The sequence below is a fragment of the Podarcis bocagei genome (assembly GCF_964188305.1).
Source record: "Podarcis bocagei genome assembly, chromosome: 18".
Classification (NCBI taxonomy): Eukaryota; Metazoa; Chordata; class Lepidosauria; order Squamata; family Lacertidae; genus Podarcis; species Podarcis bocagei.
Window position 1 is genome coordinate 8,420,103 of NC_138144.1, and position 22,126 is coordinate 8,442,228.

Sequence of the window (22,126 nt, forward strand, 5' to 3'; positions counted from 1 at the left end):
AACCTTCCTCAGAACTTTCCTTCCAGCATGGGAGTTCGGTCTCAGGGCAGGCTGTGGGGGTCGCCATTGCCCGGCAAACCTCGACTCTCCGTTCCTCTACAAGCAGGTCTGTAAAAAACAAAAAATAAAGCTTGCACCCCCTCCTGCTTTCTCCCTTCAACCCCTCATGGATCCTTTTGGTTCTCATCCAGGTGAAATAAGTAAGAACAGCACAGGGTTTTTTAGAAGCTGACTGGAAACTGTCTCTCCAGAGTCTCAGGCCAAGAGAAAGTCCTCTCAACCTTTATCTCTCCCCCACCCCCAAAAAAAAACAACCCCAGGACTTTTTGCACACATAGTGTGCTCTCTGTCAGTGAGCTATACCTCTCCCCTCCCATGAAAGAAAAGCTGTAGAGATAAAATTACAAGTTGCAAGACCTCTTCTCTTTTCCGGGTGCCAGTCTAGCGTAACGTGGCACTTGGCACTGCCTGCACACTAAACTGGTTTGGTGCTCCATGAACAAGACTTGGCCCACCTTAGCAGCATCCATTTAAACGCAGGGGTCAGCAGACTTTTTAAGCAGGGGGCCGGTCCCTCAGACCTTGTGGGGGGCCAGACTAGATTTTGAAAAAAAATACAGTGGTGCCCCGCAAGACGAATGCCTCGCAAGACGGAAAACCCGCTAGACGAAAGGGTTTTCCGTTTTTGAGCTGCTTCGCAAGACGATTTTTCCCTATGGGCTTGCTTTGCAAGACGAAAACGTCTTGCAAGTGTTCCGATTTTTTTTCGCTCCCCCCCCCCTTTTTCTAAGCCGCTAAGCCGCTAATAGCCTTTTAGCCGCTAATCCACTAAGCCTTTAATAGCCGCTAAACCGCTAATAGCGCTAATCCGCTAAGCCGCTAATAGGGTTGCTTCGCAAGACGAAAAAACCGCTAGACGAAGAGACTCGCGGAACGGATTAATTTCGTCTTGCGAGGCACCACTGTAATGAATTTTGCTCCCCAAATAACCCAGAGATGCATTTTAAATAAAAGGACACATCCTACTCATGTAAAAACACGCCGATTCCCAGTCCGTCCGCGGGCGGGATTGAGAAGGCGATTGGGCCGGATCTGGCCCCCGGGCCTTAGTTTGCCTACCCATGATTTAAAGCAGCGGTTCTCAACCTGTGGGTCCCCAGATGTTGTTGGACTACAACTCCCATCGTCCCTGAGCTCCGGCCTTGCTAGCCAGGGGTGATGGGAGTTGTAGTCCAACAACATCTGGGGACCCACAGGTTGAGAAAGGCTGATTTAAAGAGTTATGATGCTTCTTCAAAGACCCGTGGCTTCTCTCACAAAAGGGGGGGCTATCATTTCTTAAGAGTTGTTAGGAAGAACCCCCCTCCCCATCCATCCTTCCCATGGAGCTGAAATCCCCTGTGAAAAGATATTGACTGTTAAACCGCTCCTGGAGATGAATTGGGGCCTCCTAACCAACTCTCAGCCTACTTCAGAAACTACATATCCCAGGATTCTTTGGGGGGCAGCCATGGTTGCTTCAGGTTCTATCGATAATGCTTTAAATGGTGTGAATGTATTCATGCCCGTTTTGAAGTAAGCTCGGCTGTCGCTTTGTCCAAACTGGCTAGCGTAAACACTACCCTGAGAAGCCAAGATCAAACTTTGGGTTCTGATCCTGGCTCGTTGGCAGGGCATGAGACACTTAAATCTCAGGGTTGAGGGTTCGAGCCCCGTGTTGGGTGAACGATTCCTGCATTGCAGGGCGTTGGACTAGATGACCCTTGTGGTCCCTTCCAACTCTACAATTCTGTTAAAAAACAACAGGAACAGTGCCCCCACCCTACAGCGCCCAGATAATCGGGTGCCGTCCAGCTATTTTGGACCACAGCTGGGACTGACGTGAGTTTTATTCATTCGTTTATTTCATAAAACTTACACACCTCTTGATTTAGAAAAAAGAAAAGAAACATCTAAGCCGTTTACAGAAAGAATCAAACAGTAAAACTATCAGTTAAAAAATACCCCATAGAACCATGGAATTGTAGAGTCCAACCGACTGAGCCACTTAAAAAAACACCTTTTGCCCAAAAACACATGTTTTGGGGTTCTGTGAGAGCACAGCCCCCCAAAATTGTGTCTTTCGGGCCCACGATCTCGCATGAATCATGTGAGTTGCGCAGGAACGCAGACCCAGGAGATGAGTTGGAGGTATGCGACTCCAAGGACCAGAACCACCTGCTTCCTGTTCTTGACCAATCATTGTTAATCTTTACCTCCAAACTGGAAACTGGTTAGTTAAACTTGCCAGGGTCACGGGCTACAGTTTGATCCTGACTTCCCCTGCAATAAAACCATAGTTTAAACTAACCACTGTTTGCTGTTTCCAAATGTTAACAGTAAACCATGGTTGGTTTAAACCACAGAGCCTAACCGTCCAGAGTAGTTTAACAGTGGGGAAATAAACCACCTTTGGGCACTCTCAAGATGTCCTTAACCTGGAAGCCTTCCATGACTTCTGTAGCCTCTCCACCTCATGACAGGGAGCTGAGATGGTGTTGAACCCATATTTTCTGTTTTGTAGTTCTTTTTATGACACCTTCACTCCAAATGTTCTCTTCCACCTTCCTCTCCCCAGCTTTTGCATAAATATGCTCCCCTTTCCTCCCAGTCAGCCATATGATCATCAGGGGAGGGGGGCGGGTATCGTGAATTGCTTCCCACTAAATGTGAACGCCCCCCCCATGGGAACATTTCCTTCCTTCCTTCCTGGCCACTTTGCAAGGAGAGCGCTGAAACGCTCTCTTTATCCCCCTGGCTAACTTGAGAACAACGACTGGGGTTCCCTTCAGACTTCGATTCACAGCATTGGTCTTTGTTTTGAACTATGGTTTACCGGTTTTACTTAATTCTGGTTTGTTCTTTCTTTCCTTTCTTCCTTCTTCCCTTTCTTTCCTTCCCCTGTTTTTCCCCCCACCCTCCTCCCCTCGCCAGTGCAAGTCTCCGTTCAGTTCCCCTGTTGTGTTTCCAATTATTATTATTATTTAGGTGTGTGTGTTTTTGTATTCATTCCTGCCATTTGTTTTCCACCTGAACTCTCCAGTCAGTTGAATACCTCCGAAGTTTTCTTCCCCTTGCTTTTTCCCTTGTTACTCCCATCCCTTCCCAAAAACTGGGTTCCCAAACCCCGCAGAAAATTTTTAAAAAGCTCATTCCTCCTGCTCCTTTTCCCGCCTGCATTCCTTCAACCGGTTCCCCCTCTCTCTGCCCCTCTTCCCTTCGTTCTCCAAAGTCCGTCTCTCCATTTTGACTCAAAAAAATGGGCTCCATTAAAAAATGCCTGTTATTTCTCTGAACTGCCACTTGTGGCTGGATTTGGACAGTATAGGCAATATTTAGTCTCAAAAGGAATATTTTTGGGGGGAAGAGGCTGAGATTCACTCACACTCATACTTCCACCTCTCGCGGTGAATCTGTGTCTCTCCAAAGCGTTGCTGGACTACAACTCTCAATCGGCCCCAACCAACAGACTCAGGGATGATGGGAATTGTAGTCCAGGAGCGTTTAGAAGGTCGCAGATTGTCATCCCTAGTTAAGATCATGTTGGGAGGCAGCAGTGTGCAGAAGCATTTAGATGATAGGCAGAACCTTGGGCCATTTAATTTAGCATGGTTCCCACTGGCTGGAAGAGCCTTGCAGTGTTTCAGAGAAGGGGCGTTTCCAGTCCTACGTGGAGATGCCAGGAATTGAATCCAGTCCCAAGATGCTCTTCAGTTGAGGTAGAGTGTTCTTTCTCCTGAACATATAAGTCTCTTAACCCTCATGGTTCAGAGTAAGAGGGGACGATTTAAATAGGAATATAGGAAGCTGCCTTGTAACAAGCCCACTGTAATGAGTGGAGCATAGCTGTCAACTTACAGATTTGAAAATAAGGGACCGGCAGCCTCGAAAATAAGGGACCAGCAGCCAAAATAAGGGATTTTCCGGCCACAGGTATGTTCGACTTCTGAGCCCCTCCAAGCCAAAGGCAGAAAGCCCAGCCAGCAGCCAAACGAAGCCTCAAGCGGTGGTTCCCACAGCGCATCAACCCGGCAAAGGGTATGCAGCAAGGAAAACCACCGTCACCTCTCCGCTGGGAAGCGCTGAGCAAAGGCGAGTCCCCAGGCAACGCGGCCGATTTGATCGGCACAAGGCATGCAAGCTCCACCCCCCAGTCGTTCTTAGACTCCTTATTGGGTGAGCAACGCAGCCAAGCAACACAGTTGGAGCCTCCCTCCTCCCTGGCCGGCAGGGAGGGAGGGAGAGGAGCTGCTTCCTTTGAAACCCGGGAAATTTAAGGGACAGCAGCGGGACACGGCGCTGGGATAAGGGACTTTCCCACCAAATAAGGGATGGTTGACAGCTATGGAGTGGAGCTTAAGGCTGAATACAACCCACTGAGGTTGCAGGAGGGATTACTTTGAAATCTTCATAAAATTGTAAGACAGGCTTGCTAAATCGGGGTGGGGGGGTGTTTCTCTTGCAGCAGGGCCCTGGACATTGCAGGGCCCCCACCCAGAAACCAGTTTCACAGCCTTTAGATAACTGTCCCCACCCACTTCTGGGGCCAGTGGGAGAACAGGAGATTTTCAGAATTCCTACAAAATTTAAAAAATAAAATAAAATATGGACCCGCCCCTGCCTGCTCCCACCCCACCCTGCAAAAAGCACCCTCTCCTTGCCCTTTTTGCCCCCCCCCCCCGTTTAAAGGTCTGGAAAGCTTCGTCCTTCCACCCAGGAGGTGCACTGGGCATCCATCCATCCATTCTTTCGTTTGTTTGTTTCCGTTCTCGAAGTTGCCCGTTTCCATGGACTTGTTTTTCCTTCCTCTTATGATTATTATCAATTGTTTTATTATTATTATTATTATTATTATTATTATTATTATTATTATTATTATTATGCCAGGGCTGCGATGTGCCAATGTTAAAACCTACTGCGCATTGGTTCACATCGGCAAGAAAAAATAAATAAAATGAGTATGCAGCATTTTTTAAAAGTGGGTCCCCCCCCGACCTTTAACCCTTCTCTCTGTCTCTCTTTCTCTTTCTCTCTCTCTCTCTCTCTCTCTCTCTCTTTCTCTCTCTCTCCTGGTCTCTTTTTCTATTTTCCTTACCCATGTGGGCATTTGCAGTGGCCCACAAACCAGTTCCAATGTTCTCCATTCTCCTTTCCTCCTCCTCCTCCTCCCTGTCTCTGTCTCTCTCTCTCTCTCTCTCTCCTCCTCCTCCTCTTCCTCTCTCGTTCTCTTCTCTCCATTCTTCTCTTTTGCATGATGTTTGTGATTCTGAGAGCTGCATCTATTGATGGAATCATGTCAGATCTTTCAAAGAGGCTTTGTTAGGGTTTCACTGCCCGAAAACCACAAAAATTTCATTAGAGTTTCTCATCTTTTCCCTCTCGCTGGCTCTCGCCTCGCCGCCACGTTCCCTCTCGCCCTGCACTCCTCTGGGTCGCTTCATGGAGGCGGGGGGTGGGGTGGGGTGAGGATAGGAAATGGGGGGGACCCCTCACCACCACCACCCAGAGAGGACACTCTTGTGAACTCCCCACTTCCAGTTTGCAGGCTAGATTTTGGCCACCTCCAGGGAACAAGCCCCCTTTCCCTCCCACCCAGCTCCCAATTTCACCTATTTTTACCTGCCTTAAGTTTTGGGGGGGCTGCGGCGAGAACTGCTCTGTCCCTCCAGTCTCCCTTAGGAGACATTTCTAGAAAAGACCAAGGCTTTGAGCCCATGCAAATGTTCATTGTAGCCCACATCTGCACCAGATGCTAGGATGGGGAAGCCGCAGGCCGGCCGGCCGGCCCCCAATTTGTTGGACTCCCAAGACCCACCAGCCCCTGCAACCAGCATGGCCAGTGGCCGAGGTACAGTGATGTCCAAACTTTTTTCAAAGAGGGCCAGATTTGATGAAGTGAAGGGCCGACCAAAGGGCCAACCAAAGTTGGCCAACTTTTTTTTTTTAAAAGGATTTTTTAGGATTGCAGTTGCTGAGCTTTTTTTTTAGGGTTGAAGTTGTTGAGGTTTTTATCCTAGAAAATTAACTGCCACAGAGGCCAGATTACGTAAACCGACCAGCGGGCAGGATTAGGCCCTCGAAATGGTCTTTAGGAAATTAACTGCCACAGAGGCCGGATTAAACCGACCAGCGGGCAGGATTAGGCCCCCGCCTGGCTGTGGATGATGGGCATTGTAGTTCCGCAATATCTCAAAGCCTGCAGGTTCCTAATTCCTGACCCTGAGAAGCATCCTGCTCCATGCAAGAGAGGGAAGAATGCCTCATTTTGGAGAGGCATTTCCTCCTGAGACCAGAGAATACTTCTTCTTAGCTCAGGGAGGGGTAAGCTGTGCCCCCACGCCAGAGATGTTGTAGGTGTCCATTTCCCATCAGGGGACAGTGGGAGTTTTAGTCCAGCGGCATCTGGAGGGGCGCAGGCTCCGCAAACAGGGCTGCTGCTTCTTTCCACCAAAGCTCAGTGATGGCACTTCTCATGTGGGCGCCATTGTAAGAGAACGAGGGAGGCCTTCGTGGTGAGTACTTTTCCCTCTAGAAAAACAGCACTTTCTGCAACCGCTATCCTAATGGGTAGGTGGGTCTTACTTCCCTTTTGGAAAGGCTACCCACTCAAGATTGTTGTGGCCGTGCGTGGTTCTGTGTGCGAAAGATGCACCAGTCTCGGCACGTGTGACCTTCTCACTTGAAAATTTGCATTCCCCTTTCCTCCCCTCTCTCTCTTTTTCCAGTCTTGCTTCCCCCTCCCACTATTTTGTTTCAAGGGGTGTTGGTCTCTGGAGGGGGCCAATTTAGCTTTGCAAGGGTCCGCTTTGAAAACCTGGTTTCCGATTTGAGGGAAGGTCCCCTTCCCTTCGCCTCTGCCGGAAAGGGGCCTTGGCGAAAATGTTGGGGAAGGGGAGTAGAAGGATAGCCCACCCCAACGTACGCAGGGAGGGGGCCCCACTGTCCGGAAGTGCCACGCCCAACTTCTTTTGCTCTCTTAAAGATGAGAAATTGCTAATAAATTTTTGTGTATTTATTTGTGCTGTGATGGGTCTTAAAATCGATCAATGGACTCCTGTTGCTATGAGATACCGCTTTTATGTCTATATTCTACATATCGTTTGTGAAAGTAAAATTATTTTCGAAGTTCTGTTCGTTTGGTTTTTTCCTTTATTGATTGATTATCATTTCTCGGTATTCTGATGATTTTTAATTTCAGCTTCTTTTTTTGTCCCCCCTCCCCTTTAAATGAAGGAACGACAACAAAATGATAACAGCTGAAGCCCCATCTGTATTTAAAATCTCTTCTGCTCTTCTTTCCCCCTTATCTTTCTTTTCTTTTTCTTTTTTTCCCTCTCTCTCTCTCTCCTTTTTCTTTTTCCCCCCTTTTTATTTTGCTTTTGTTTTTGTTACCTCTGTGCCTTTTGTCCGCAGTGCGTCGCGTGGCCCCTCGCTTCTCCATCCCTCCCTCCAGCCACGAGATTATGCCTGGAGGCAATGTCAACATCACTTGTGTGGCGGTGGGCTCCCCCATGCCCTACGTCAAGTGGATGCAGGGGGCGGAAGACCTGACGCCGGAGGACGACATGCCCGTGGGGCGGAACGTCCTGGAACTGACCGACGTGAAGGACTCAGCCAACTACACGTGCGTGGCCATGTCTAGCCTGGGCGTCATCGAAGCCGTGGCACAGATCACCGTGAAATGTAAGCAGGGCTAGTTTTCCCGCCGTCGGGCGCTTGGCATGACGGGAGCTCTACTCGCGTCTTCCCAGTGGGTCTTCACAGCCCTCACGTTGGCCAAGGGTCCAGTTTGATTAGCAGAGGCAGGGAAAGCTGTGCCCTTCCACGCACGGATGGACTCCAACGCCCATCATCCTCCAGCGAGCAGGACCAGCGTGGAGGATGATGGGAATAGGAACCCAGCAAGATATCATCATTCTCTATGCCTTGCCTCCCAGGTGGAAGAGCTGTTGCTTAAGCCCGCTACCTGTTTTGACTTCCCGGCTTGTCCCCTCCCTCGTGTTTGCATGCCTATTTCTGCATCACCCATCTCTCCGTCAGTTGCTCCTCCTTGCTTGTTCCTTAGCTGATCTGGAGAGCTTGCTGCCAGGGCAGAGCTTTGGGGCAGTGGTCAGCGGGGCTGGGGCTCCCCGGCTCAGTCGGCTGGTACCCCTTTGCCCAATCCCTTTGCTCGCATGCGTAGAGAAAGCATGAACGAAGCATTCAGAGCTGCATCTGTGCGTGGTGTTGCTGCTAACCATCTGTCAGGTCAGCTTCCGCATGTCTCCCAAATCGCCCGAGAGCGCTAACAAGAGGCTACTGCATGAAGAATGAAAGTCCTGGGCTTTTCGGAAAACTCGAGATGTGCCAAAACACACCTTGGGTACTCCATGCATCCGTTCTTAAGTGTGCACGGGTTTCCTGTGAATTTTGCATGAGCCTAGTGTCTTTTTGCCAGCGTTGTATGATGTGTGACGGTTTACTTCCCGTTCGTTTTTTAATAAAGCATGTGGCGTTTTTGCAGAGCGACGACAGCAAAAAAAGAAAAAAAGGGCAGGCCTCTGCCCCCAAGGAGAATACAGTCAACAATTTGACACAGGGATAAGAGGGAGCTGGGAAACGAGGAACGACTGGGGGACAGAGGACGCACACTTGGTTTGGGGTTGTGTTCAGGCTTTGAAGAGTGGTTTTGAGAGGGGCAGAGGGGGCATCAGATACGTGTTCTCTAATGGAGTTGGGGAGGGGGTTAAAGAGGCTCTTGGAAGGGGTTGAACCTGAAAGCCCTGAGTTCAAACCTTGCCATCTGCATTTAATAGGCTCAAGTAGCAGAGACTGGGAAGGACCCTGAAGGGAGAGATGGTCGGTCAGCAGAAACTCTGGACTCTGTTGGCCAGTGGTCAGACTCAGTAGAGAGGGGGCTGTCTGTGTTCTCTCCCCTGCCTCAGCCGCCCAATAACAAACTGCATTGCAGAAATAATATTGAGCAGGGTAATAATAATAATAATAATAATAATAATTTATAATTTATACCCTGCCCATCTGGCTGGGTTTCCCTAGCCACTCTGGGCGGCATCAAACACAATATTAAAATACAGTAATGCATCAAACATTAAAAGCTTCCCTAAACAGGGCTGCCTTCAGATGTTGTCTAAAAGTCTGGTAGTTGTTTTTCTCTTTGACATCTGGTGGGAGAGTGTTCCATAGGGCGGGTGCCACCACCGATAAGGCCCTCTGCCAGGTTCCCTGTAACTTGACTTCTCGCAGGGAGGGAACAGCCAGAAGGCCCTCGGTGCTGGATCTCAGTGTCTGGGCTGGACGATGGGGGTGGAGATGCTCCTTCAGATATACTACCGAGGCCATTTAGAGCTTTCAAGGTCAGCACCAACACTTTGAATTGTGTGTACAGTGGTGCCTCGCAAGACAAAATTAATCCGGTCCGCGAGTCTCTTCGTCTTGCGGTTTTTTCGTCTTGCGAAACACGGCTATTAGCGGCTTAGCGGCTATTAACGGCTTAGCGGCTTTAAGAAAAAGGAAACAAACTCACAAGATGTTTCGTCTTGCGAAGCAAGCCCATAGGGAAATTCGTCTTGCGAAACGACTCAAAAAACGGAAAACTCTTTCATCTAGCGAGTTTTTCGTCTTGCGAGGCATTCGTCTTGCGGGGCACCACTGTATAAACATAATTTGCCCCCTTCCCGCATGAACAGTAGTTTGACAGTGGAACGGGCTCCCATGAGAGGTAGCGTACTCTCCTTCCTTGGAGGTTTTTAAGCTGAGGTTGAGGGCCCCGTCTCTCATGTATGATCTAGTAGAGATTCCTGGGTTGCAACGGCTTGGACTGGATGACCCTTGGGGTCCTTTTCAACTCCATGATTTCAGGATTCATATTCTTTCAAATTCTCAACATTATTCTACAAGTAGAATTGAGAAACTTCCATTTAGCAGAATGTTCAGTCTACTGTAGTACGCAATATTTCTTCCTTTGCGGCATTCGTTTGTTTTCTACAGCCAATTATCAAAACAAATGATGCTATTCATCCAATCCACATTTTGTTTTTCTCTTAATTTGCCTAACCACCTCCAATTAGCCTATCAAAAGACCAAACCATTTTTCTGTGTGGTTGAGGCTAATCTACCAGATTCTTGGCTATTGATATTATGTTCTAAAAGAACGGGAGTAATTCCTGTCTCTTCCCACTTTCCTCCATGCTCCCTAGTACGGTGGATATTTTGCCCTTTCCAAGATGTTTTCCGAGCAAGACGTGTTCCAAAATGGCGGCCGTGCCAAAGGCGCCAAGCTCCCACCTGGCTTCTTTGGAAACCGCGTCTCCTTTCAGACACACACTCACAAGCAAAGCTGTTGGTTGGATGGTTGTTACTTTTTTAGCTCAGAGCTCACGTTAATGATTCCAGATGCCGAGCTGAGCACTATCCCTTTTGATTGAGCCGTTTAAGGAGGATAATAAACTGTGCCTAACAAGGCTGGGAACATTTCTCCAAACAGCCGCGCCGTCTATAGACCTGCGCTGCCGGCTCCCGTTGCCCTAACGCGCCAATTAGGTGCGGCATTTAGCATATGGTGCCCTGCTGTTTGCCTTTGGTTTTCGTTTCCCTGAGTTTTCCCTCTCCCGGTTTGTTTCTCAGCGCTCCCCAAGGCTCCTGGAACCCCCATCGTGACGGAGACGACCGCGACGAGCATCACCATCACTTGGGATTCAGGGAACCCCGACCCCGTGTCCTACTACGTGATCGAGTACAAGTCGAAGAGCCAGGACGGACCGTACCAGATCAAGGAAGACATCACCACCACCCGCTACAGCATCGGGGGGCTCAGCCCCAACTCGGAGTACGAGATCTGGGTGTCGGCCGTCAACACCATCGGCCAGGGGCCGCCCAGCGACCCCGTGGTGATGCGGACAGGGGAGCAGGCCCCCGCCAGCGCCCCCCGCAACGTCCAGGGCCGGATGCTGAGCGCCTCAACCATGATCATCCAGTGGGAGGAGCCCGTGGAGCCGAACGGTCAAATCCGGGGCTACAGGGTCTACTACACCATGGAGCCAGACCAGCCGGTCAGCAACTGGCAGAAGCACAACGTCGACGATAGCCTCTTGACCACCGTCAGCAGTCTCCTGGAGATGGAAACCTACACCGTTCGGGTCCTGGCTTTCACTTCCGTGGGAGACGGGCCGCTCTCGGACCCGATCCAAGTCAAAACCAAGCAAGGAGGTGAGTCCTCGCCGAGCCAGTGTTGTGACTACAACGCGGGTCTCACCATCCGAATGCAGCAGGAATAATCATTTGCTAGGCGAGTGTTCACACGACGAGTCAATGTTGATTCCTATAAATTTATACAGTCATACCTCGGGTTACAGACGCTTCAGGTTGCATTTTTTCAGGTTACGGACCGCCGAAACTCAGAAGTACCGGAACAGGTTACTTCTGGGTTTTGGCGGTCGCGCATGTGAAGAAGCGCTAAATTGCACTTTGCGCATGTGTAGAAGCGCTGGATCGCAACCCGCACATGTGCAGACGCGCCGTTGTGGGTTGTGAACGCTGCAGGTTGCGAATGTGCATCCCGCATGGGTTACGTTCACAACCCGAGCGTCCACTGTAATTTATGTAAATGGTGGGGAGGTGGGGGGCACACACAGGAAGACAGATTGCAAAAAAAACAAGCAAGGGGGGGGGGAGAAATGCTTTCTTGTTTGTCCAATCTCTCCCCCTTCCTTCCTCCCTCTGTGAAAGCAGGGTGCTGGGCCCTGATCCAGCAGGTCTCGTCTTACGTTCTTACAACAACGTCTGGGTCTTTTTGTTTTTCCTGCTCTCATCAGTTCCCGGTCAACCCATGAACTTCCGGGCAGAAGCCAAGAGTGATAGCAGCATTTTGCTGACCTGGAGTCCTCCCCGCCAGGACATCATATTGAAGTATGAGCTGGTTTTCAAAGACGCCACACAGGCAAAACCCGAGGTAAGCGTCTGCTTTCTTCGCGGGGGCTTCTTTGTGGTGGCTCCCTGGTGACGGAATGCTCTCTCCAGAGAGTCTCGCCTGGCACTTGTGTTAGGACCCATTCAGGGCAAAGAGCAGAACTCCCCGTCCTCCAAAGCCCTTTTCCAAAACAAAAACAAAAAACTCATTCTTTTTATTTCTTAGAACAATCACGCTTCCTGAGCCCCACTTCCTGGCTCCCAGAACTATTTTCCATATCGATTTCATCCTGCTTCTTATGGCTTTATGCCGGCTTGCACTAAACATTGTTCTGGCACCGCTTCCGCGTCGATAGTTTTTAAGTTGTTTATTGATTGCATTTTATCGTGTTTAATTCAGGGGCTGCCTAGAGTAATAGCGAGGAAGCTTAATTCCGGCCGGGGAGTCTCTGTTTGGCCTTTGGTACCCGGACCAGACCCGGCTCCCCCCACAGTCCTTTTTAAGGAAATTTGTAATGTTTTGATATAGATAGATAGAGCAAGAAAAAAGAAAAAACACAAATATCAAATTACACACAGGAATAACCATAGACACATAATTTTCTTAACAAACAATAAAACATATATTGGTCTTAACACTAAAGACCCAACCTCCCATCTATTCCGTATTTCGATTTCATATTACTTATTGCCAATACACACTTTTATCATAATTAAACTTTTTCTTAATATATCTAATTTCTTATGTCTACCTTGCAACTATTACTGAAGCTCCTCGAATGCTGCAACAGAATTTAAACTCCTATATTTATTTTTTCAAATATTCTTTGAAAACCTCATTTTGAAACAAATTCCTGGTTTGATTTATTCTTTATTTTTTCTGACAGACCGTCTAATTCGGCATATTCTGTCAGCTTTTGGATCCAATCTTGTATAGAGGGGATTTGTCATGTTTTGATATTTTATTATGCTTTTATATCTGTTGGAAGCTGTCCAGAGTGGCTGGGGCAACTCTTATCAGATGGGCGGGGTACAAATAATTAAATTATTGTTGTTGTTTTACCTGACCAGGATGTGCCCTTGAATGTAGATAATAATACCTCTTGCTTACCTGAGGATGGTAAGCAAATAAAATAATACGTGCCCCTCTCCGCCACATCGGTTCGGCTGGAAAGGGTTTTTGGATAGAAATCCAAATCTTAATCATAAAGACGGCCGAGTCGTTTACTCTCGGCTGCCGGAGCAGTTGCAGCTCATAACTGGAAGAGCGTAAATATCGACCGGCGACATCAAAAAGTTTGGCAAAGGGCTCCTTTGGAGAAATGAGCACAGAAGGCACGTGCAGAAGATAAAGGGCATTTGAGAATGCGCGGAAAACGTTTGTTGACTCTGCTGGTGTAAAAAGATGGTGCCTGCTCCCCAGCCACGCTGAAAGGTGTAGTGGTTAGAGCGCTGGGCTGGACCTGGGAGAGCTGGGTTCGAACTTCCGCTCAGCCATGAAGCTCGCGGGTTTTACCTTGGGCCAATCACAGCTCTCAGCCTGACCTACCTCTCAAGGTTGTTGTTGTGGGGATTAAATGAAGACCATGGGGTCACCACGTAAATGCTGCTTTGAGCTCCTGGTGTGTAAATCCAGTGAAAACCAATAACTCAAAAAGGCCCATAATATATGAATCGCTCCATCTCAAAAACCTGTAAAAAATGTAAAAGAGAAAGGGAGTATTAAGATAATTTGTGTGTGTTATCGAGCTGTCCTAAGCTGCCTCCTTGCATCTACAGTGGTACCTCGGGTTACATACGCTTCAGGTTACAGACTCCACTAACCCAGAAATAGTGCTTCAGGTTAAGAACTTTGCTTCAGAATGAGAACAGAAATTTTGCTCTGGCGGCGCGGCAGCAGCAGGAGGCCCCATTAGCTAAAGTGGTGCTTCAGGTTAAGAACAGTTTCAGGTTAAGAACGGACCTCCGGAACGAATTAAGTACTTAACCCGAGGTACCACTGTATCCTGTTTGTTTCGTTTGTATATTCAAAAACGTTTAATATAGTTGTTGTTTTTAAGTGTAGTTCCCCCTCAGACCACCCCCGCCCCCTCCTCAGATGCTGCTGAATTGCAACTCCCATCACCATCGGCCATGCTTCTCATGAAATCGTTTAATTGTACGGTTTGAAGGGGACCCCTAAGGCTCATGTAGTCCACCCCTGGCAATGCATGAGTCACAGCTAAAGAATCCGAGGCTGGTGGCCACCGAACCTCTGCTTAAAAACCTCTGCGGAAGAAGAGCTGACCCCCTTTCCAGGGCTGACCCCATTCCACGCCGCTGAGGCTCATGGGAGTTGTAGTTCGGGAGCAACACAAACAGCGCATCCGCAAGAACTGAGCGTTCATTACAGGGAAAGGGCTATGCCTCTTGTGCCTGTTCACACTTTTTGCACTTCGGTTTGTCTCCCCGTTTCCCCACCCCCACCCCCTTCTCATCTCCCCGCTGCCCCCCTTCTGCAGACGAGGACCTTTGACCCTGTGACCTCGTTCACCGTGAGAGACCTGAAGCCCAACACAGAGTATGTCTTCAAACTGGCTGCTCGCTCGGCCTTGGGCATTGGGGCCGAAACCCCGGAGGTCAGGGAGCGAACCCTGCAGGCTAGTAGGTGTCTTTTTTTTCCTTTCCCCAAAATTCTCCGCCAGTGGGGGTGGGGGGAATCCCTTGTCTGGGAAGAGGTGCGGATGGTGGTCACGGGATGGTGAGCTCGGGGGGGGAAGGGGGCGCCGGAGGGCAGGCACGGGAAGCTGCGCACCTCGATTCGGTCCTTTCGCCTGGTCTCACCCCCTGACACTTAATCCGAGGGTCTGTTTTGCTCTCTGGGCTCCGTTCGGTGCAAACCAGCTGGTGATCATGTGTGTTGTGTGGAAGTGTAGGCAGGTGGGCAGCCCGTCCTGGTCCCTCTGTCCGCACAGGTGTCTGCATTTAAACCCTCGTTTGCAGAGGCCACAGGTGCATAGCTGTCAACCGTCCCTTATTTGGCGGGAAAGTCCCTTATCCCAGCGCTGTGTCCCGCTGCTGTCCCTTATTGATGATGTCCCTTAAATTTCCCGGGTTTCAAAGGAAGCAGCTCCTCTCCCTCCCTCCCTGCTGGCCAAGGAGGAGGGAAGCTCCAACTGTGTTGCTTGGCTGCGTTGCTCACCCAATAAGGAGTCGTAAGAACGACTGGGGGGGTGGAGCTTGCATGCCTTGTGCCAATCAAATCGGCCGCGTTGCCTGGGGACTCGCCTTTGCTCAGCGATTCCCAGCGGAGAGGTGACGGTGGTTTTCCTTGCTGCATCCCCTTTGCCGGGTTGCTGCGCTGTGGGAACCACCACTTGAGGCTTCATTTGGCTGCTGGCTGGGCTTTCTGCCTTTAGCTCGGAGGGGCTCAGAAGCTGAACATACCTGTGTTCAGAAAATCCCTTATTTTGGCTGCTGATCCCTTATTTTCGAGGCTGCTGGTCCCTTATTTTCAAATCTGTAAGTTGACAGCTATGCACAGGCGCCTCTTGAAGGAACTGATGTATTCCCCCTCCCTCTGCACCAAGGGAACATTGCACTTCTTCTGTTTGCCCCCAAACCAGAGGTCAGCTGCCTGCTTCCTTTAGGTTCTGAGCCATTTCTTTCAAATTCCAGTTCGTTGCCAAACTTTTAAGTGGCAAAAGAGCCACCTGTAGCTGATGGGCAGGGTGGATGGCTTGGGATGAATGGATGCGTGGCCTCTTAGTGGCCCACGAGGGGTAGTGTGTAAGAGTTGCCGTTGTCCCATATGGGAGCCTTGTGCCTGTTTGGCGAGAATGTCCCCGCACCGGCGCTTTTGCCAACCCGCCGCCTTCCAGGTGTGTTTCGAACTCAAAGCATCTGTGGCGCGGGCTGAGCCGCCCCCCTCTTCGGCTGCATTCCCACAGTGGTTTGTTACATTTCCGTGGCTTCTGCCTAGCTGCCAAGTTCGTATCTTGAGCTCTCGCACAGCGTAAAAGCCATCCGTAGCCGGACGAAGAGCGCATTCGCTCGCTCGCAGGAAAGGAGAAGAAGAGTTCGCCGGTTATACGGAAACAGCGCAAAACCTCTGTTCGGCTGTAGCTCTGGGAGTGGCTTTTCCGCTGTGCCGAAGCTCGAACGCAACATGGGGAATTGGCCCCTAGGGAACGCAGCCACTGAGAGGAGCACATTGACAGCCACACGGGGCTTGTTGTGCAGAAGAAAGCAACAGAGCACTGATGAAGGGGAAGGAAAATGGCTGGAGCCAGCGCTCCTTTCTCAAACCCCACTGCCCCGCCGGCCCGATCCCTTGCCCATGATCCACGACGCTTTCTAGCCTTTAGGACAAAGGCAGCCTTTCGGCCACCCTAGCCCCTGAGTGGCGGAGGGCACTGGGATTAATGGTGACACCAGGATGCAATCTGGTGGTGGTTTTAGTTTAATGGATTGTCTCCCTTCGCTGTTGTTTCCCCCCTTCCCTCCACCCACCTCTCCCCCACCACCGGGGATTGCTACGATCCCGGGCTGGCAGCACCGCAACCTGGGCTTCTCACGGATCTTTGCTTTTATTATTTTTTAAGAAACAACAACGGACGAGGTGGTTTTCACACACACAGGCACAAACATAACACACACAAACCCTCCTTTCTTTCTTTCTCTCTCTCTCTCTCTCCCTCTCACTTTTTATTTTCTATTTTTCCAACCGCATGATTGGCTGTGGCAGGCTGTTCTCTGTGTCTCCCTGTCTTCTCTTCTCTTTACCGTTTTTTAAATAAAAAAAACAACCCACAAAAACTTGGCCAGGGCTTCAGAGTAGCCGTGGACGGCGTGGGGTTCCTTTGGGTTGGAGCGGAAAGCAGTTGTTGCAGAGGGTTCTCCTCTCAAGGAATCCTGCCTTATGTCACCACTAGGTAACTCTGCCTCCCTCTAACAGCCTTGTAGAGTCCATTTTTCTCCGCACGCTTCCTGTTGGCTCAGTTGTCTCTTCCTTGGCTTGATTTGGACAACTCTTCGTTTCTGTTTTCTCCCTGACTTCCACACCTCGACTCTACCCTTGCCCTTACGCATCGTGGCTTCTGTACAGCGTGAAACCGGAAACGTAGGTGCTGTTCTCCCATGGGTTATGCCTGTGGAGGATGCAAAATCACCGTATTTTTCGTTCTATAGGACGCACCTTGTTTTAGAGGGGGAGAACAAGAGAGAAAAATTCTCCCCCTCTCTGCTCAGCGCCCCTTCAGCGGAGCGGCAGGTGAAACGGAGCCCCTTCCATTTCTCCTCCCGCTTGGCTGAAGGGGCGCTGCGCAAAGAGGGGGAGAATTTTTTTTTCTTGTTCTCCCCCCTCTAAAACAAGGTGCGTTCAAGTGCATTCAACTGTGCTGCCCCCCGAGCTTGTGGGGCTGGCAGTGGGGGGAAGCACTGTTTTCCCCCACCGCCAGCCTCAAAGATCCCTGAAGCCTTCGGAGCGCAGCGCGAGTTCCCGCTGTGCTCCGCAGGCTTCGGCTTCCTTTTGCTGAAGCCGGGAGAGCAAGACTCTCCTGGCTTCAGCGAAAGGAACCTGAAGCCTCCGGAACGCAGCAGGAACTCGCACTGCGCTCTGGAGGCTTCAGTCAGCTATCTTTGAAGCCCAGACAGCGAGAGGGGTCTGTGCGCACTGACCCCTCTCGCTCTCTGGGCTTCAGCGAAAGCAATGCGTAGCCTCCGGAGCACGGTGGGAGCGCTCCCTCTGCGCTTTGGAGGCTCCACGTTGTTTTCGCTGAAGCCAAGGAGCCTGCATTCACTCCATAGGACGCACACACATTTCCCCTTAATTTTTGGAGGGGGGAAAGTGCGTCCTATAGAGCGAAAAATACGGTATCCCTGTGCTCTTTGAGTGAAAATTCAGCTTGTTTTGTGTTTGGGCGGGAAGCAGGGCTTTCTCTTTCTCCCCCCCCCCCTTTTTAATCTTCATTAATGCTGCTAACAACCCAAAAGTGTGGTAGCAGGGTATTACTGCCATTGAATTCTACTCAGTATTGATCCAGAGCAGATTCCAGTGTGTAGTTAGCAGAGTAACAACTTAAACACGTTGCAGGATTCCCCAAAGATAGACCAGAGGCAAATAATATTTCATCCAGCAGAGCTTTACTAAAGGCCAATGAGCATAATGGTCACAAATCCAATATAGTCAGTATTGGTACTGTCCATAAGAAATCCAGTTGCACCAGACTTAACTTAAACTTACGATAACTTATAATAAGTCTAAATCTTAACACTCTATACCAGGCATAGCCAAACTTGGCCCTCCAGCTGTTTTGGGACTACAACTCCCATCATCCCTAGCTAACAGGCCCAGTTGTCAGGGATGATGGGAATTGTAGTCCCAAAACAGCTGGAGGGCCAAGTTTGGCCATGCCTGCTCTATACGGAACACCACACCAGAAGGAAGAGAGAACTTGAAACCTTCTGGCCTTACTTTTATAGTCAGCATGACCTTGACAGAAAGAGATAACAGGACCAGTTTGAGCCAGCGGCACTCAGCTTCTCGGAAGGAATAACCCAAACATCAGGAACCTTCTGCTTGTTTCTTTCATGCAGAGAAGCTTCCAGAACCCTCTTGAATTATGTAGAATAGGAAAGATCTCTACACATCAGCTCAATACTTCCTGCGCTACGAAATGCAAACTGACGATTATATCATACAAAGCAAGCAAGCAATAAATAATAAGAGACAGAACGAGTGATGCACCAGTACAGATCCAAACATCCATATTTACTCAGGTGGCATGGATGGTGAATGCTGAGCATCTAAGTCCAAAGCGTAGAAAATAGAAGTCCCACCAGAGGACATAAAAATGTCCTGGATGCTCCACGCCCCTGGATTCATGCAGTTTATGTTTGATTTTCTTCCCCCCGCAATAGCCAAAGTCAACACAGTCCTATGCAGATTTTTCAAGGTTTACCACTGCTGGACAATCAAACTCCTGGCTGCAGTGAACACCCACGTCAAAAGTCCTTCAGAGCAATAAGCTTTCATGTCGTCCGTCCGCATAGTCAGTAATGACACTGATAATTTGATTATTTCAGAAATTGCTTTGAGTACTTGGGGCCAGAATAATGAAACCAGAGAGCATTCCCACCAAAGATAATAGAATGCCCCTCAAGAGTTCACTACCATTCCAGCAATCATGTGTCGATTGCGATGTCATCAGAGATACCTGCACAGTTGTGTGATGCCATCTATGCAGAACAGGGCCTTTTCTGCGGTGGCTCCCCTTTTGTGGAATGCTGTCCCCAGGGAGGCTCACTGGGCGCCTTCACAACATATCTTTAGGCACCAACCAAAAGCAGGCCCTTGACTAATTAAACCATCAATGACCTTATATGGGCTGTTGCTGTTGCTTCATTTGCCATTATGCTGTTTTTTGTATTTTAATACAGTAAAACACTCTGCAGTCTGAGGATGAAAGGTGGTCTATAAATTTAATAAGTCGATAAATAACTTTGAGGGAGCGTTCCCTCACATATGATGAAACAGGTTTATAGGATTTAGCTGGACTTGTCTCCAGCGAAGGTATCGTTTATTCTCTGCATTTTATGTGAGCCAATTTGTCCCCTGGCAGTTATACCTGAGCTAGGGATGCAGGTAGCACTGTGGTCTAAACCACTGAGCCTCTTGGGCTTGCCGATCAGAAGGTTGGCGGTTTGAATCCCTGTGACGGGGTGAGCTCCCGTTTCTCTGTCCCAGCTCCTGCCAACCTAGCAGTTCAAAAGCACGCCAGTGCAAGTAGATAAATAGGTACCACTGCAGCAGGAAGGTAAACGATGTTTCCATGCGCTCTGGTTTTCATCACGGCGTTCTGTTGCACCAGAAGCAGTTTAGTGCTTCTGGCCACATGACCCAGAAAGCTGTGGACAAACGCCGGCTCCCTCCACCTGAAAGTGAGATGAGCGCCGCAACCCCATAGTCGCCTTTGACTGGACCTAACTGTCCAGGGGTCCTTTACCTTTTGCATTTTCCTGAGCTGCTTATATCCAGATATAATTTTAACCTGAAGATTCCACCTCCATTCTCCTGCTCTCTCCTGTTCCCAACAAACCTATAGAAGCTGCTCCGCATCAAAAGCACCTACATGCTAGGAAAAATTGGAGAAAGGTGTTTGCAGAAAGCCAAGAGAAGCTCTTTTAAAGCTGAGCAGATATCCCTTTTGGATTTTCTGAGAATTGGGAAGCTCTGGATTTTAGCAGGGAGAAGGTTTGGGGCGACAGCTCTTTCCGGTGAATGTTGTACAAATGGGGTGGGATTGATGGGTGCACAAAGGGTACCCTAATTCTCATTAAGCTGAGGTGCAGATGCGCCCTGAGTAATGGCGTAAAAGCTCTTCAGCCAAAACAGTGCTCAGATGATAACAAATAGTGATTGTTGCCTCTCCCCAGAAACCGTGGAGTTTGCTGGCGAACAACAGGAAAGAAAGTTCATTTCTGCTTTGGTTTTCCTCCCTTTCTTTTGTGTATAAAACCTATGTCTTAGAAATACAACAAGGCTATAGTAAAAGGTGTGCGTTGTGGAAGAATGGTGTTTGGGTCCAGTAGATGGTAGTTAATTGAAAATCTAGGGGGGAATCTAGTTAAGTTACATTTTTAGCAAAACTGAAAATACGCAGTAGTTAATAATGGATGGATGGATGGATGGATGGATGGATGGATGGATGGATAGGATAGAGAAAAAGAGATGAGGTTGGTTGGTTAGTTGGATGGATGAATGGATTATAGAGAGATAGATGATAGATATGATAGAGGGAGAGAGAAATGGGGCTAGATAGATAGATAGATAGATAGATGCCTAGATAGACTGATTTAGAAGATGTCTTGCTTGGAGTCATCTGATCCATGGTAAAACCTTGCAAAATCCCTCCCCCCTCCACACACCATTTATATTTTTGCATCCTCCACAGTTATATATCTGCCCCACAGCGAGGACAACAGCCATCCAAATAATCTCACCCAAAGTTTTTCAGAGGCCTCGTGCGCTCGTGGCAGTGGTGGTGGTGGTTCTGTTGCCTTCCTGTTAAATGTTTGGTTCTCGTATCTGTCCCGTGCGAAAGAAAGGGCGCTGGAAAAGAGGTCCTCCTTGGTGGTTTTCAAATGTGTCGATTGTCGGAGATGACCCGAAAATGGGTCTTTGTCCTGTAGTGCTGTTGTTTGTTGGTTTGGTTTGGTTTTGAGAAATGAAACAAACATCAGTAGAAGAAGCAGTGTTAACCTTTCGACTCAGTGCTTGCCTCCTTAAAAGACCCCTCCCCATCACAACTTAGGAGAGGCGTCCCTGGAAATCCTTTGGGAGCTCAGGAACCAGGAAAGAAGTGGGTGATGGTTCTGGGCTTGCTTCAAGCTTCCTTGCATGTGCCCTTGGAGAGACCCTCTCACCACATTTTGGTTATTTTGTGTGTGAAAAGCACCTAGGTTTTCGTGATGGGGTGCAGGGATATCACCCTTTCTCTCTCTCTCTCTCTCTCTCTCTCTCTCCCTTTCTTTCTCTCTCTCTTTCTTTCCTTCCTTTCTCTCATTAATTAGTTCAGAGAGGATTTGCTTCCTGGCTTGAAGACCTGGTTTTGGGTTGGGGGGAGGGATAAGAAGAGGAGCGGGGCTTTGTAACGTGGTCTTGTAACGTGGTGAAACCAATTCTTTTTGTTTCCTGGCTGGCTGTTGGAGGAACGAGTTCAATTCTTCCCTGATCCCGGTGGCATCCTTCGGCGCTCAGACCTCCCAGCTTGGGACAGGCTTTTTGTCTCTCTCCTTTACCCACCCCCATGCAGTCGTCCCCCCCAACTCCATACAGCTCCTTCCCCGCAGTCTTAACATCATGGCGAGACCCTTTCCTCCTTCTCTTCCTTCTCTAGCTGGCATGCCTGTTCAAACGCATGGGGAACCAGAGCCTTGTAGATTTTATTTCTCCCTTCCTTTCTCTTTTCTGGGCGTATCCGCAGGGGCTGTCCTCCGTGGTGCTTAGATCCTCCCTCCCTGCAAAAGTTTACATCCTACATCGAAGGCACTGCGATACCTCTTCAAACAAGCATGGCTTCTTCCCCCAAAGAATCATGGGAGTTGTAGTTTTCTAAGGGTGCCGAGAATTGTCAAGAGACCCCCTATTCCCCTCACAAAGCTGCAATTCCCAGAATGGTTTAAAAGCAGGGAACTATGGGAA

The 22,126-nt window shown here is 49.2% G+C and overlaps 1 protein-coding gene across 15 annotated transcripts in view; it reads left to right on the forward strand.

The window, feature by feature from the left end:
* PTPRS (protein tyrosine phosphatase receptor type S) overlaps positions 1 to 22,126 on the forward strand; it is a 310,037-nt gene that overhangs the window by 209,294 nt on the left and 78,617 nt on the right. For all 15 annotated transcript variants that reach the window (XM_081177568.1, XM_081177569.1, XM_081177570.1 and 12 more), the window contains 4 exons: positions 7,453 to 7,722; positions 10,663 to 11,244; positions 11,850 to 11,986; positions 14,445 to 14,586. In XM_081177568.1, the coding sequence (XP_081033694.1) occupies positions 7,453 to 7,722; positions 10,663 to 11,244; positions 11,850 to 11,986; positions 14,445 to 14,586 (1,131 nt within the window). The remainder of the gene's footprint in view (positions 1 to 7,452; positions 7,723 to 10,662; positions 11,245 to 11,849; positions 11,987 to 14,444; positions 14,587 to 22,126) is intronic.